Source organism: Penaeus monodon, chromosome 18 (genome assembly GCF_015228065.2).
Source record: "Penaeus monodon isolate SGIC_2016 chromosome 18, NSTDA_Pmon_1, whole genome shotgun sequence".
Classification (NCBI taxonomy): Eukaryota; Metazoa; Arthropoda; class Malacostraca; order Decapoda; family Penaeidae; genus Penaeus; species Penaeus monodon.
This window is the reverse complement of record NC_051403.1, coordinates 236,481-251,480: the sequence shown is the minus strand read 5'-3', so window position 1 is coordinate 251,480 and position 15,000 is coordinate 236,481. Positions and strand designations below refer to the sequence as shown.

At 35.2% G+C, this 15,000-nt stretch overlaps 2 protein-coding genes across 2 annotated transcripts in view; both read right to left on the bottom strand.

The window, feature by feature from the left end:
• Positions 1-1,095: 1,095 nt before the first annotated feature.
• On the bottom strand, positions 1,096-8,253 carry LOC119584181 (pecanex-like protein 4). The gene is made up of 7 exons (XM_037932678.1): positions 8,173-8,253; positions 7,413-7,474; positions 5,897-7,170; positions 4,869-5,033; positions 4,200-4,461; positions 3,722-3,872; positions 1,096-3,227 (listed from the first exon to the last, which is right to left on the bottom strand). The coding sequence occupies exons 1-6, from the start codon at positions 8,201-8,203 to the stop codon at positions 3,747-3,749; spliced, it is 1,920 nt and encodes a 639-aa protein (XP_037788606.1). The 5' UTR covers positions 8,204-8,253; the 3' UTR covers positions 1,096-3,227; positions 3,722-3,746.
• A 924-nt stretch (positions 8,254-9,177) lies between these two features.
• LOC119584911 (pecanex-like protein 4) overlaps positions 9,178-15,000 on the bottom strand; it is a 6,448-nt gene continuing 625 nt past the window's right edge. The window contains exons 2-12 of the mRNA XM_037933529.1: positions 14,264-14,440; positions 13,941-14,126; positions 13,504-13,689; positions 13,104-13,285; positions 12,712-12,863; positions 11,214-11,360; positions 10,660-10,952; positions 10,120-10,297; positions 9,805-9,935; positions 9,315-9,564; positions 9,178-9,230 (exon numbers count right to left, since the gene is read on the bottom strand). Of these exons, the coding sequence (XP_037789457.1) occupies positions 9,178-9,230; positions 9,315-9,564; positions 9,805-9,935; positions 10,120-10,297; positions 10,660-10,952; positions 11,214-11,360; positions 12,712-12,863; positions 13,104-13,285; positions 13,504-13,689; positions 13,941-14,126; positions 14,264-14,440 (1,935 nt within the window). The remainder of the gene's footprint in view (positions 9,231-9,314; positions 9,565-9,804; positions 9,936-10,119; positions 10,298-10,659; positions 10,953-11,213; positions 11,361-12,711; positions 12,864-13,103; positions 13,286-13,503; positions 13,690-13,940; positions 14,127-14,263; positions 14,441-15,000) is intronic.

The window sequence follows — 15,000 nt, the reverse complement described above, 5'->3', positions numbered from 1 at the left end:
AAAATGACCAAAAATGCCCTCTTTCATAAAAGGCTTACTTTAGAAAATGATATTCCACAGTGAGGGAAATATACCTGGGATATTATGTATATATTGTATAAAGAATGATGCAAGTTATATATATATAAACTGTGTGTGAATATATTAGTTCTTTGTACAAAGATCATGTTACCTCAGTTTGCTGTTCGTGTGAATGCCTCTGTTGATTTTACTTATAAAGATATATATTTAAAATGCAAGCTGCATTGTCACATAATCAAATATATCCATCCATTCTCCATACTTGTATTTGAAAGGAAGATATTAATGAAATGAAGAGACAGCATCAGAAAACAGTTTAGATCACGGTGTTACCCTTTGATGTAAAAGAGAATCAAGTTATTATTTTTCAATGTATTTCCTTGTATTATTTTCCTTTGTGGAAAAAGGTGATACAGTTTGCACGTAAAGATATGAAGGAATTTGTTAAATTAATTTTTATCACAAAGTATTGCTTTCCTTTGCCAAAAGCAGGAATTTTATAAGATAGATTACAAATTTCAAAGGATTATTTTAGGCTAAAAATTCTAAGAAAAAAATCTTTAAAAATCATGAATAGCTAAATGAAGTATACAAGATATATTTCATTTTATATAATTTTTTGAACTTTTGAACCTTTTTTTTTTTTTTGCGTGCAGTAAAACTTACATTATGAAATAACTAATAATATTCAAAAGAGAGAGAGAAAAAGAGTTGACTAATGAATCAAATCAATCAATCACCAATGCAGAGAAACATATATGGTATTTAAACATAAAAAAAAATCTGGTAATACAGATTATAAAATCAATCTTTTGCCAGTAGTTAAACCAAGAAAGTTTCATAGGATATTATCATCTAGATTTACCTCAGTAAAGATGAAATGTGGTATTTACTATTTTCAACGTATCCACACTGGGTAAACTTTTAAAAATCACCGAAAAAAAGAAGAAAAAATATATATGCATGCAATTCTCTTAGGTACATAAAGAGAACATGTTATTCCTTTCATTATAGAGCTTTTTATATAATTTTAATATAATTCTATCATGTATCATTAAGGAAAAAAGACAAACATAATTTTGTTATTTTATTAAAAATAAACAAATATCAAAGTGATCACAATTTTTAACATCTTCACATTTTTTTCTTTTTGCAGATAACAATGGACTCCATGAATATAACCATGAAATTTCATAGCCAAAGATGACACTGCAATATACATGCAATATACACATAATCAATGAGAGATTTAAGTATCTATTCCAGTATACAGAAATATAAGCTATTAGTGTCTTTAATTATCATAATATACAATTGCATATTATCAATAGAGATCTTATCCATACATAAAAATTGTAAGACACAAAAGGAATCCAATGTTATCTAACAAAGAAAATAAATGAATACAACTGTTGCTTAATATTTGCACTTGTGTGACTACCTTACAAGTGAGACCTCGATACATAATTTACTCGATAAATATGTAAATTAATAAAACTTGTGTTTCTAATTGATATTTTTCATATGAATAAACAACGAATCAAAGTAGAATAAATCTCCAGCCCTGAGAAATAGCCTAAATGCATAATGAAGCAACAACCAAGTTTGCCCTTATTATCAAATCATTATCACAGACAGTGCAGAGTATTTTTTTTTTTTTTCACTTTTTACATACAATCGCTTTTAAAAAAATTTTCCACCTTTCCTTAAATAATCTGAAATTACAGACGTGCAGGTGAGCCCACAGTAAGTTTTTTCCTTTCTTTCTCCTATAGAAAGACCAGCAGCAAATTAAGATGGCTAAGGTTACATTATCTAATAGTGTACCTTATCACCTTCACTGCCTGAAAAAAAATACTATTTTCGTATTTCATCTCATGAAAAGTCTAGTTTACTGCTGTTGCATGAAATTCATTCATTCATGCTTATTTACATTTTCTTCTTCAACATTATCTTGAAAAATACTGTGACACATCTTCCTTGCACGTCATTCCAATGCATTAAAATTTTTACCATTATTATTTTCTTTTTCTATAATAATGTGAATCACATTTAACGGATACAGCTTAATCATACCTGTGACTACAGCCCCTTGCATTCCCCCTTCTCTGGGAATGTGCAAAGGAAGTCTATTGTACATAGTTTGGCAACAGTTAAAATGTGATTTTGCAGAAACGTTCTCGTTGTCATCGTCATGGTAACCTCATAATATAACGTATGTAGAAAATTGGCTAGAGGCTATCTGCTACAGGTGAAGAAGGTATGCCTGACTTTTTCTGATAAACATGCAGCCCTAATTCTCTTTAATCATGTTTTAGATGCTGACTTCACACACTCACTCAAGAGATCATAACTTTTAAGAAAAAAAAAAAAAAAGGTCTCTATGTAAAATAAAAAACAGAATTAATAAAAAGTTTCACTCTTTTGATTCAAAATTGGCTTAATTTGAATTAGAGAGCCTACTAAGAATAAAATATCTAAATGCCAATCAGCCTGCACAGATAATATATCTCTTCAGCTATATCTTTTTTGGCCTTTTGATATCTATGTGATGAACAACAGAGTCCTATAAAACTGTACTTATTGAGCACATGCAGTGACAGCTCACATATCTAGGGAAGACCAATTATAGAGTAATTCATGGTCCCAGAATTCCAAAAATACCCTATCATTTACAACTGAATAAGAGAACAATTAATTCCAAAACCAATTCCTGGTAATTATTCTAAAGTAAGCATTTGTAATAACTCATTATATCATTATAAAAATATAAATAATTAAATAATTAACATACATGGTCATGTGAACATCTGTACAAACACATAATTGCACACTCACAAACACATTTTGTCTAAATAATCTCTATCACAACACACACATAGACACAATAATGCACAGACACAGAAAAACACACCCACACGCATGCAGGCACTCACTCCCCCCCCACACACACACACCCACACCCACACATTCTTCTAAGTAGACTTGTGACTGACGATGAAAATATCTGACGAAGGGGGTTCCTCCTCCTCCTCCTCCCGTGCACTATCCTCCCCCTCCTCCCCATCCCTAGACTGTGGCAGCTGCTCGTACGTGGCGTTGAGCCAGATGAGTGCCAGCCTAAGGGGAGGGCTGGAAAAGATGGGATAGCCCAGGGGAGGATCAGCCGCCTGCACTGTCAGATTACGGAGGAGACCGGGCTGCGCCTGTAGAATCAGAAGGGGGAAAACTGAATCTAGAGGGGAAGCAGGGGATGCTAGGCAATGTTTATCTCAATTAAAGTTCATTGTGGGTTTTAGGAGTAAAGCATAAGTAATACAAGAAAAAGAAAATTAGCACAAATCCTTTATTAATGGACTTTGCTTCATATAGGTTGAATGTGAAAATAAAGGGTGCTAGAGAGACAGCAGAAGAAAAAACAGAAAAAGGAGGGGGGGGGGGAAGATGATAAAAATATGACACAAGAGTTTAAAAGGAGAAAAGGAGAGAGGTGCAAGGAGAAAATGGCAACGTGCAAGGAAAGGGGAAGAAAAGGGAGTCGGGGAAAAAAAAAAAAAAAAAAAAAAAAAAAAAAAAAAAAATCTAAACACATTATGAGAATTTGCAAATACATATACCACATTTACATATTTTTAAAATGTGCAAAACAAAACAAGAAAGATGACATTACACTATGTTCAAAGTATACAGAACTCATTACCTGAATTGAATATCGTTCATCGTCATCATTGGTGAGATACAGGAGCTCCATCATGAGTGAAGCCCAAAGGCCCCTGACAGTTTCTGCTCCCAAACGGCCCACTGCAATTTCTGCCTTTCCCTAGGCTCAGCAGATGAGACGTGAAAACACCCTAGAACAAAATCAAACATTAAAAAATTGTAGACAATAATAACTGCAAATGCTAGGCTGACACAGGAATTTTCTTGTGTTTACAATAATAAAATTTTCCTTTTTTCTTTTTCTCTTCCTTTTCCTTTCAAAGTGAAGATGAACTTGTGAAGTTAGCCTAATGAAACTTGTCCAATTAACATCACCGTACTTTCATAATTGTCAGCACCACCTAGCCAGTTATCAAATAATTAATAAGGCTCACATAACTCTCCAGAAAGTCTTTTTTCATGTTCTTTTCTTTTTTTCCATTACTACTACAAGTATATACATTTCACTTTTTTCCTACCTTAACAGCATTATATCCCAGAGAAAAGAGATTCGGCACTTCTTTCTTCACAGCTTCTGCCCATGACTTCGGTTTGGCCAACTCTGCGTCGCTCCTCATGTACGGCGCATTTCCACGGGGCTTCGCCGGGGCTTCGCTGTTGCTCTTGATGTCAGGCCCAAGGTACCAGTTGCAGCAGTAGTCATCCAGGGAGCCCAGTAGTTCTGCCCAGCCCGTGATGCCCCCGATGAGGGTGTGATCGAGGGCGAGTTTCACTCCAACTCTGGGGACAAAGACAAAATGTTGCACTGACAATAACAATAATGGTGATCAAAATACTAATAGCAAAAAAATTGAGAGAAATATTAATAACAGTAATTAAATATAATTTCCACTATAACAATAATGATAATGACATTAATTACAATCAATTGTCATTATAGAAGTAATGAAAATTATGATAATAATCATAATAACAGTAACAATAAACTAAACAATTAAAAAAGGCAAGTATGTATATATACACATACATACATATATGTGCATAAACAAAGACACAAAGACACAAAGACACACACACACACACACACACACACACACACACACACACACACACACACACACACACACACACACACACACACACACACACACACACACACACACACACACCTCTCTTGTGAGTCTCACCTATATGCCCTGAGAACAAGTTCATATAACAGGTCTTTCGTCAGCAGCCAGTCCAATGCCATTGACCAGGGTATTTCACCACTGAAAGTTTTGTAAACCTGCATGGGTGTTGGTGGGTGGTTCTCGGACCCCAAGACAATCACATGACAAGCACCAATTAGGTATCTGTAAGAGATATGGGTGGTAAACAATCTTCATGTTTTTGTTTTCTTGTACAGGCATCTGGTGAATATTATTGGAGAATGCAACTTAAAATTAACATAGAATTTTAATTCTTTCTACTTGTCTCTCAAAATATTCATATATAAATAAAAATAAATAAATAAATAAATAAATGTGTGTGTGTGTGTGTGTGTGTGTGTGTGTGTGTGTGTGTGTGTGTGTGTGTGTGTGTGTGGTGTGTGTGTGTGGTGTGTGTGTGTTGTGTGTGTGTGTGTGTGTGTGGTGGTGTTGGTTGTGTGTGTGTTGTGTGTGTGTTGTGTGTGTGTTGTGGTGTGTGTGTGGTGTGTGTTGTGTGTGTGTGTGTGTGTTGTGTGTGTTGTTGTGTGTGTGTTGTGTGTTTGTTGTGTGTTGTTGTGTTGTGTGTTGTGTGTGTGTATATAATATATAATATATATCATATATACATATATATATACATATATACATATATATATATATATATACATATATATATATATATATATATATATATATATATATATATATATATATATATATATATATATATATATATATATATATATATATATATATATATATATATAATTTATTTATGCATCATACTTACATATGTATCTAAATCTATATCTATATTCAACTGGCTGTCAATCTAATCAATTTATCTCTCTATATACATATCTATCTATATATATTAACATACAAACAATTTTTTCATGATTTCAATTAATTCTGAATCATAAAGATCTGAACAGGATTGACAAAACTGAATATCATATTGAATAATACAATGTCTATCCTTTCCCTTTGTTCTTTCCCTTCTTCGACACAAATAAATCTCCACCCACCTGTAAGATTCCTCTAGGGTCTCGTCATACTGCATCCTTTGGATCTGGTCTTCCTTGTCACCTGCACTCTTGGTGGACGATGGACCTGAACCTCGGGAAGCCCTTGAAGCCTTGCTATCGGCTGAGCGCTGGCTGCGGTTCTCCACGTACATGCGGCCGAAGTGGTTGAGCAGGAATTTGAACCAGGCATGGGGAAAGTTGTCCTGCACTTCATCAATCATCTCTGAGTCCAGAGGCATTTCTAGGAACCAGCTTGAGGAGGGTGCTAATGCAGCACCCAGAGGTGAATTATATATGGGTGTGCGTAGTTCTGTGCGGGAGATGACTCGCATGTTCACCTTGGCAGGACTCTTAATCTTGGAGCGGTTTGTTGCCTTGGCCTGGCCTCCAACAGCATGCTCCTCAAGGCCATCGTCTGAGGAGGAGTCATACATGATTCCTGGCAAGAACTGCACCTTGTCACTAACATCTGTTAGGTCCTCCAGAGATGATAGGTAAGTCTGTGGCTTTGAATGGATGGGTGGGAGGGATGTCTGGCTCCTGTCTTTGTTTTTGGCATTCATGATGTCCTCCTTTCTCCGGGGGTTCGGCCTCCTCTTCTTAGAACTGCTCTGATCCAGGGGGTCTTCACTATCATCCCAACTTGATGGTGGGGATATCTCTACCACTGGGCCATATAGCCTCTGGTCATCGATCCAGGCTAGTCGGCTGCTCCTTCCACTTGGGGTCTTTGAGGAGAGCTGCGAGATCCGTCCGCTCATAGTTGACACCCGGTCCTTGTTCTGCTCCTGACCCTCCTCCATGTCATTGAGTGGAACATCCTCCTCAAAGTGAACCTCTGTCCTTCTGGAGAGCTTCGGCAGACTCTTCAGGACATCTCCACTCCTGGAATTAGCACTGCTGGAAGTCCGGCGTTCAACTTCAATGTATGAATTTCCCAGCAGAGCCGATCTATTGACAATACAGTCAAATATGACATAGAGTAGTGCTTTCTGGAAGTAGTCATTCACCACTTTGAGAGTATCAGGAGAGTCAATGACACCAGTCAAGACATTCTTGGTGTCAGAGTAGCCAAGGACATTGATCTGAGCAAGAGGGGTGAGAGTGTGTGCTGCATGGGGGTTGAGGCATGTGGGGCCTTCCGCTCCATGACTGTCAAAGGCACGACTGAAATTAGCATCAACGCGAGAGGCTTCAGCTGTGTGGCAGCTTGTCTCTTGTAGTTCAAGGCCCTTGACACTGTAGTACTGGAAAGTATAGCCACATTCCAGAATCTGAAATGAAAAGGAATTTTTTTTATTCCCACATGAATCATGCATCAAGACCATAATATTAAAAAAATCAACTAATAAAAAATAATGGGTAATAAATCACAAATGACAGACAAGGCAATTATGAAAGAAAGAAGTATAAAATATACCCACCATAAGGAGCAGCAATAAGGAAAGGAAATGTCATGAGGTAGAATAAAGGACAGTAATATGTGGAAGAAAGACAAACCAGAAAAAAGACTTACCTGTATCCAAAGAAATCTGTCTTCAAACCTCAGAAGAAAGTGCTCTCCTGGCTCGACCAATCCTGAAACAAGTAAAGCAAATTCACAAAATATGTATACACACAAGCACATAGGCCAAATATATATAATATATATATATATATATATATATATATATATATATATATATATATATATATATATATATATATATACACACATATATAACATATATATACATGTATACATATATGTATATATATGTGTGTGGTGTGTGTGATATATATATATATATATATATATATATATATATATATATATATATATATATATATATATATATATATATATATATATATAATAGCAAAACATCTTCCGTGCTGATACAATAAAAAAACCACATATACAAAATATGATTATATTGAAAATGATACTAAGTTTCGAAATCACTGGATTCATACTTCAGGTTTCAGACTGAAGATGGAATCCAGTGGATTCGAAAGTAGCATTCAATAAATCTAGTTTTTGATTGTGGTTTTTCTTCCATACATATATATATACATATATATTATATATATAATATAAATATATATAATATAATATAATTAATATAATATTACAAACATATAGATAGACAGATCGACAGAAAGATAGACAGATAAATAGATAGATAGACTGATAGATAGATTTATCTATACCTCTACATCGATATTTACATTTATATTCATATTCATAGATACGCAATGATTAAAAGAAAAAATACTAAGATTCACCAACCTACCCAGAGAGCCTGTCTGCAGCAGGTTGTGCATGGCAAAAAAGACGTGGGGGGTGAGTGTTGTAGTACACGAGTCCTCACAGGGAGTGGATGCGCCCACGGGTAGCCAAGACGAGGTGTGGAAAGCCAGCTGGAAAATAGGCAGGTGAACAGTGGCAGAGGTGCTGCCTGATGGAGGACACACAAGACCAGAAGATGGAAAGACCTATTGAAGCTGGAGTGGAAAGTAAAAGAATAATTATTAAGCCAGTGAACATGCAAGATAATGCCTGCCATGTATACATTCTCATATTTAACACAGATGGCTCTAAAGTGCTTAGTCACCAAGGAGTAAGTTATTTGTCCTATCTATCTCACCTATTTACCCTTCTCCTTAATTTCTGGGAAGCTTCATTTGTTATATTTTATTGTCTTTAATGTTATAAATATTCAAATAACAAACTAATAACCATACCATCAATAATAATAATAATAATAATACCAACATTAATAATATCAGAAAGAAAAACACATTTTCCTGCAAATTCAAGGAATGGGGAAATCAGGCGCAGTCACTGGGGCCTACTGATAGACTCTTGGGTGGCTGAGCATACATTGAACCATCTGTATGTAACAAAGTTCACAATAACTACAGGGGACAGTTTGTAAATTCATAGTTATTGTGTTAATAAGAATATTGGTAATAATGTTGGAAGAGCAGTAAGAGGAAAGATAATGATCACAATACCAATATAATTCTAATAGTAATAATGTGAGCACAAATCAAATAATGCAATGTCTCAACCTATATATTCTCTCTTCCCTGAAAGCTAGGAAAGTCTTAACTTGTGACAACAGAGAGGCCTGAGCCTCCAAACACTAGCCTGTTGTTTAGGCATCTTAGCCTACTGAGCCACTGAGAATACAATAATAATAATAATAATAATAATAATAATTCTATGTCATTTAATTAAACGAGAAATAATAATAGTAACAGTAACAGAAATAAAATCATTCTTTCATTAATATTCACAGCATGGGGTAAACAGGGGAGACTCCTTGGTGACTAAGAGTTTGTGAAACTATTATGTATAAAAAATATAATCAAACAAAGTATCATGGCTGGTGCATGTTCCTGGTGTCAGTCAGTTAACGGGGGAACTTACCTATTAGGAACCAAAGCCTCGGACTTCTCTGCTTACTCTCCAAAACTGATGTTAACATAAAGATAATTACAGTTGAGAGCCTCTGCACAAACCGAGTACCCCACAGGTAACTCAGACTAATGAAAAATATCCTTGTGGCTGGGGGGAAGGAGCCCCAGGCTCCTAGAAGCAGGTCTGTCTCACGGTAGATCAGATCAAGGAGGAAGAAGGCAGAGAGTTGTATGAAGTAGGCTTGAGAGAACTGCCAAATCTGTTGGTGTGAACTGGGATGTAATTCATATGCTACCTTCAATTCCAGGATATATATAATGCATGTACAAAGTCATGCTTGTGCACTCATGTCTACTGGCAAACTTAAATACTCACAACCACCAACTCTTTTTTTCAAACACACAAGATAATCACATCATTATCTTAACTGCAAATATTTATATTTTGGGAACAGACATTTCAATAATATCAAAAGTAACAAAACTGCCACACAACTAACCCCTCTAAAACACCTCACAACTGGAATAGTATACAGCAAATGTGTGAAGGTTCTTGGAACTGGTGTGACTTGCAAGTAAAGTTCTGCTGTTATTACTTGATGCAAAAACAGCATTGATATAAATGGACATCCTGTCAAAATAAGAAGAAAAATCATTAAATTTTATATAGCAATAGGTCATATGACAATGCAAATAAATAACTGACATAGGATACAATCATAGTCCCCATTTTCAATAAAGCTGGATATCTGATTGAAAAGTTCACAGTCATAATACACGCCAAACTTTACAAATTTCCAAAGTTTCCCACTTACCCAACTGTAGAAACTGCGAAACAAAGTACATCAAGAAGCTTTTCTGAATTCTCTTTTGGTAGGCATACAAAGGATTCTTGAAGAGGCCTAGTATGTAGACTTTCTGGGATTCGTTGAGGATGAGCAAAAGAGCGGTGATTATAAGAATGACTGATCCTGTGATGTTGCGTGCTGAGTCCTGGAGTGATGGATGGAACATATTAACATATTAAGTGCTTACCTTGTGAAAATAAGAACATGATCATTATCAATTAAATTACAATTCTATCAACTAACATTAAACACATGATCATTATCAATTAAGTTACAATTCTATCAACTAACACTAAACACACACCATTCCATTATGATACAAACAACTATAGCTCTGTAAAACAAGTAGAGAAATTTCTTTCTATTTAGACCATAACTTATGTAATTCCCTATCCTGTAAATATAAAAATTAACAAAATTAACAAAATTAAATGAGCAGAAAAGTAAAAAAAAGAAGAAAAGAATTTACAAATAGAAAAAAAGGATGTTTCACTTGGGTTCACGCACCTCAAAGAGAAATGGTCTCTGAAAAAACTGTAGCATCTTCACATCCTCTATGGTCTTATTTTTCCCTTGAACTGCTTCAAAGATCTCTCCATACCACTCCATATTAGGCAGGTGTATCCCCATGCTGATGGCCATGACAGCGATGAACAGCGGCAAAAAGAAAGCTAACTCGCGACGGCATGTGACACGACGCAGGGAAGGCCTGCCACCAACAGGGTGTGTCTCCTCATACTTGCCTGACATTCCAGTGAGGAACTTGACATTGTGCGAGAGCAGCGATGCAATCATCCAACCTGGAAATAGAGGATGCTTAGTTTGTTTTAGGCTTTGTCTTTTGTTCTCAGTAAATGCCTTTTTTTCTGTTATTATGGGTATTAGGCTAAACTGATGCATTAACTACATGTTTTATCTATAATTTTACCTATAGGACAAACCTAATTAATCATACTGACTCTTGGATACCAAAATTCTGTCTTGTTGATCATTCACAGTAATCTACTGAAAACAAGGCTATAAAAAGAGAACATAAAAACTTTGCATCAGAGTAACAGTACCTATATCCAGGCTCAGAAAAAATCCCCAGCCTGCAGCAATGATCATCTTCGAGTCGAAGGTAGGCATGGTGGCCACGTTGAAAAGGCTTAAGGTGCCGAAAAAGGAGTAGCCAATTATATGTCCATCAGAGCATAATGGTGAACCCCCTGTGGGTGAGATTAGAAAGGTTTGACACAGACATTCTTACATGTTATGACATTGGAGAATTAACCATTGAAATTTATATGTATCTTTGTTAAACTTTCATCATAAATTGGCAAAAAATCACAAAATGTATGCATAACTATTTATTGACAAGTTATGTCTTCCTATTGAAACAGTATATTTACACATAAATCAACACCTTGAATGATATATTGCATTTTAGTGATGAAGACCTGGAATCTTTTAATTAATTGAAAGCATTTTCAAATTTACAAATCAACACTGATTCTAGTTAAAGGCCATTTCATATTGGCATGGATTTGCTCTTTTCAAAGAAGTTTTAATTGTTTTTCAGAGTATATACAAACCAACTGTTAGAACTTCATGAAACAAAAAGCATTAGGAAAGTAAAAGAACACAGTTTGATGATAATTAGGCAATGCAATCAAAAAGGTATAAAGTTTTAGAAAAAGAACTAAGAACATTCACAGACACGTGTGCTGAATACCACAATAAACCTCTAAGAGATTTGAAAATGAGTTATTCTGCTGGAAATTACAAGGAAATGCACACAAATCGAAAAGCCTCAGTTTCTCGCAAAAAAAGCTTGTGTAAATCTCTCAGCAAGTTTGTAAGTGTTCTGATTTTTTCTTACTTTCTAATATGATTATTCAGTATCTATGTAACACTTATAAACAAAAGTTATGTTTGGGGGGACATTAGTTTGGGTATCCTCGCATTTTGTCTAAAAAAAATGGATAATATCTATCCACACAAAATATCCACAATTTAAACATCATGCACTTTACAACCTTAACATTAGAAGGGCTTCCCTCTATCAAGTGGAATGGTTCTTGAAGCGACTAAATCTTGAAGCTGTTACATGTTTTGTTGCATGTTTTCAGAATTCACAAAAGAAAAAAATGGATGAACAACATGCAGTTTTACTCTTGGAAAAAGGAAATTTTAGCTTTCCCGTAATTTTGCTGAATATCACAAATATCTATCATATACTATTTTCTGCTTAAGCAACATTATTTATAGGATATTTTGTGAGACATCTAGATCGTTCAAATTTCCAAACAATTTTAGTAACAATAGAAAATGTCTAATTTCATAAAAACAATATGTTTTTATGGATAACACCAGACAGAAGTTCAAAAACTGCACCTTTTCATTTTCATTTTTCAGCTATTTAAGCAGAATCAAGATATGTATCAATTTTTCTGTCTCGTCTTCTTACCTATCTCTCCATCTATCTACAACATAACCTTCATTATCCAACTTTCTAATGCAGGAAATCTAATCCCTTACCCAACTATCAGAACAAGCTGACAAGATCACAATACATACCTAAACCAACAACAATCCACTGTTCCAGCAGCCAGAATACAAATGCATCTATGGGAGGCATTACTCCAAGCAGCCAAAGTATCAAAAAGAAAATGAAAATGATGTGGCAGATCATGTCTAAGATGCCGAGCCAGACAACGTGTGGATAGACACTGCAATAAAAAAATCAGGAATAGTTATTTCAATGTCTTTCCTGGTTCAGGAAAATATGAAACACACTAACTGATTTGAAATGAAGTGTATTATAAGATTCAGAAGAAAATATACTCTCATTTATATCAAAATATGATCTTTTTTATTTATTCACTTATTTATTTTTCTAACCATCACTTACAAGTTACTTAAAAATCACGATAATACAGAGAGACGAGAATATATTGTACAAAGCTTACACATGAATATGATAAATCAAAACACAGAAGAGGATGTGCAGAGGTCGCGAAAGAAGAGCCAGATCAAAGGGGAGGGGCCGATACAGGGCAGGCTCAGGTGTGGGTCCACCAATCAGAGGCCAGACTCCAGATCCCACAGTTATGAGACCAATTATTGTGTAGGCAAGCGACAAGCCCCAAGACTAGAGGAAGAAATTATTTTGTTAATATTTCTGTTTTATTTTGGTTTGTCTAAATGTAACATTGCTAAAAACATTATTTTTTAAAATAAAAATAAGTACTTTTTTTTCTTCTGTGCATGCAAATTTGTCTAATGCTCAGAACAAAATCTTACTTGCATTTTCACCTAATACATATATTATGATGAAGGAATAAAAAATATAGTATTTCTTCTACTGACCACGTTGAATTCCAGGATCGTTTTTGGTCTGACATAGTAGATAGCTGATCCACAAACAATCCCACAAACAACCGAGTGCACAATAATACTAGCTATTAAACGCTTCTCTCTTATAAGGAATGCCCACGTCCTGGCACCAATGGGTGAATCAAAAAGAAGGACCTCTTCATCTGATGCCAGGTTCATCTGCAATGTTGAAAACAGATATCCAATATATCAAAACCTGCTAATCTCTATGTAGATTAATAAAGATTTACTTTTGTCTGTAATGGTTAGTTAGTAGTGATAAATTTAATAAAAAAAAAAAAAAAAAAAAAGTAAATTGCACAAGGATTCTGTCACAATACAGATCTTAATGTAATAATTAAAATGTCAACTTTGAGGAACAAAATGAAACAACACATATATATATAGTTGCACAAAATGCTACATCTTACTTGCTCTATCTCTCTTGACTTTGATCTTCGATTTCGTAGACAAAAAGCAAGGCCCTGAGTGAGGAAGGCATAGATCAAGCACGCTGCAAAATTTGAGAAGATTGCTTGAGGTAATGTGACATGCCCATGGTGTTCCAGTACAATAAACAGTGTACAGAGTAAGGGCGCACCACTGAAGAGAAGAATCTGTAGAAAATGGGTAAAAATGAAAACAACATAAGGGTAGCAACATATTACTGAAATCCAGTATCTGCTAACATAGCATTTCTAATAAATTAATTTACTAAAATAGCTATATCTGAAGTGAAGATCAACCTACTCACTTGCATCAAATATATATATACAGGAACATCTTGGGAGGCAAAAAGTCGCAAACCCCCAAAGAAGGTTTCGATGAGCCGACGGAAGATGAAAGGCTTCTTGTAACTGTTGACTAAAGGGGACTCCATCCTAACTCGCCCAGGGGCCCAGGCCAGGCGAGCGGTAGTCAAGAAGTCATCCTGAAAGAAAACAGGACAGGGTGAGAAGCAGCACTTACCAAGGATACCTCATCCCCTTCAGACTTACCAAATCTAGCACTGTCATTATTTATCACCAAGCACTGACTAAAACCAATATAAATGAACAATGAGAAATCCACTGACACCAAATTCAATGGATTTTAAGATACAGACCTATTCTACAAAATCACAAAAAACAAATAGTATAGTTTCAGTTTTCCCACAACCATGTAGTACAAGATAAAATTTGCCAGTAATGGACAGGATGACCAAAAATCAGACACATTTCATCAATGGAATTACCTTCACAAGTTGATAATTAAAAATTTGTGCAACACATAATACTTTGGTATAAATAGTACTATAATAATCAAAGAGAAAAATTATACTGTACAACATGCAATAATCTGCATAGGCAAAACACGTCAGAAATAAAGAAAACAGGGAGCGACAAAGGCTACGCGGAGAGTAAACCCACAGCAATCAGGTGGGGGTCTGGCGGCACGGCACCCGAACAGGGAAGTAAGGCAATCGGATGGGGTTCCAGGCGGAAAAGCCAC

Excerpts from the sequence above, each read along its gene's own strand:
- LOC119584181 (XM_037932678.1), bottom strand. The coding sequence starts at position 8,203 with ATGCACAACCTGCTGCAGACAGGCTCTCTGG. Across the intron at positions 5,034-5,896 it reads ACCCTAGAGGAATCTTACAG|ATACCTAATTGGTGCTTGTC; the intron begins GTGGGTGGAGAT and ends TATCTCTTACAG. Across the intron at positions 3,873-4,199 it reads TGGGATATAATGCTGTTAAG|GGTGTTTTCACGTCTCATCT; the intron begins GTAGGAAAAAAG and ends ATTTTGTTCTAG.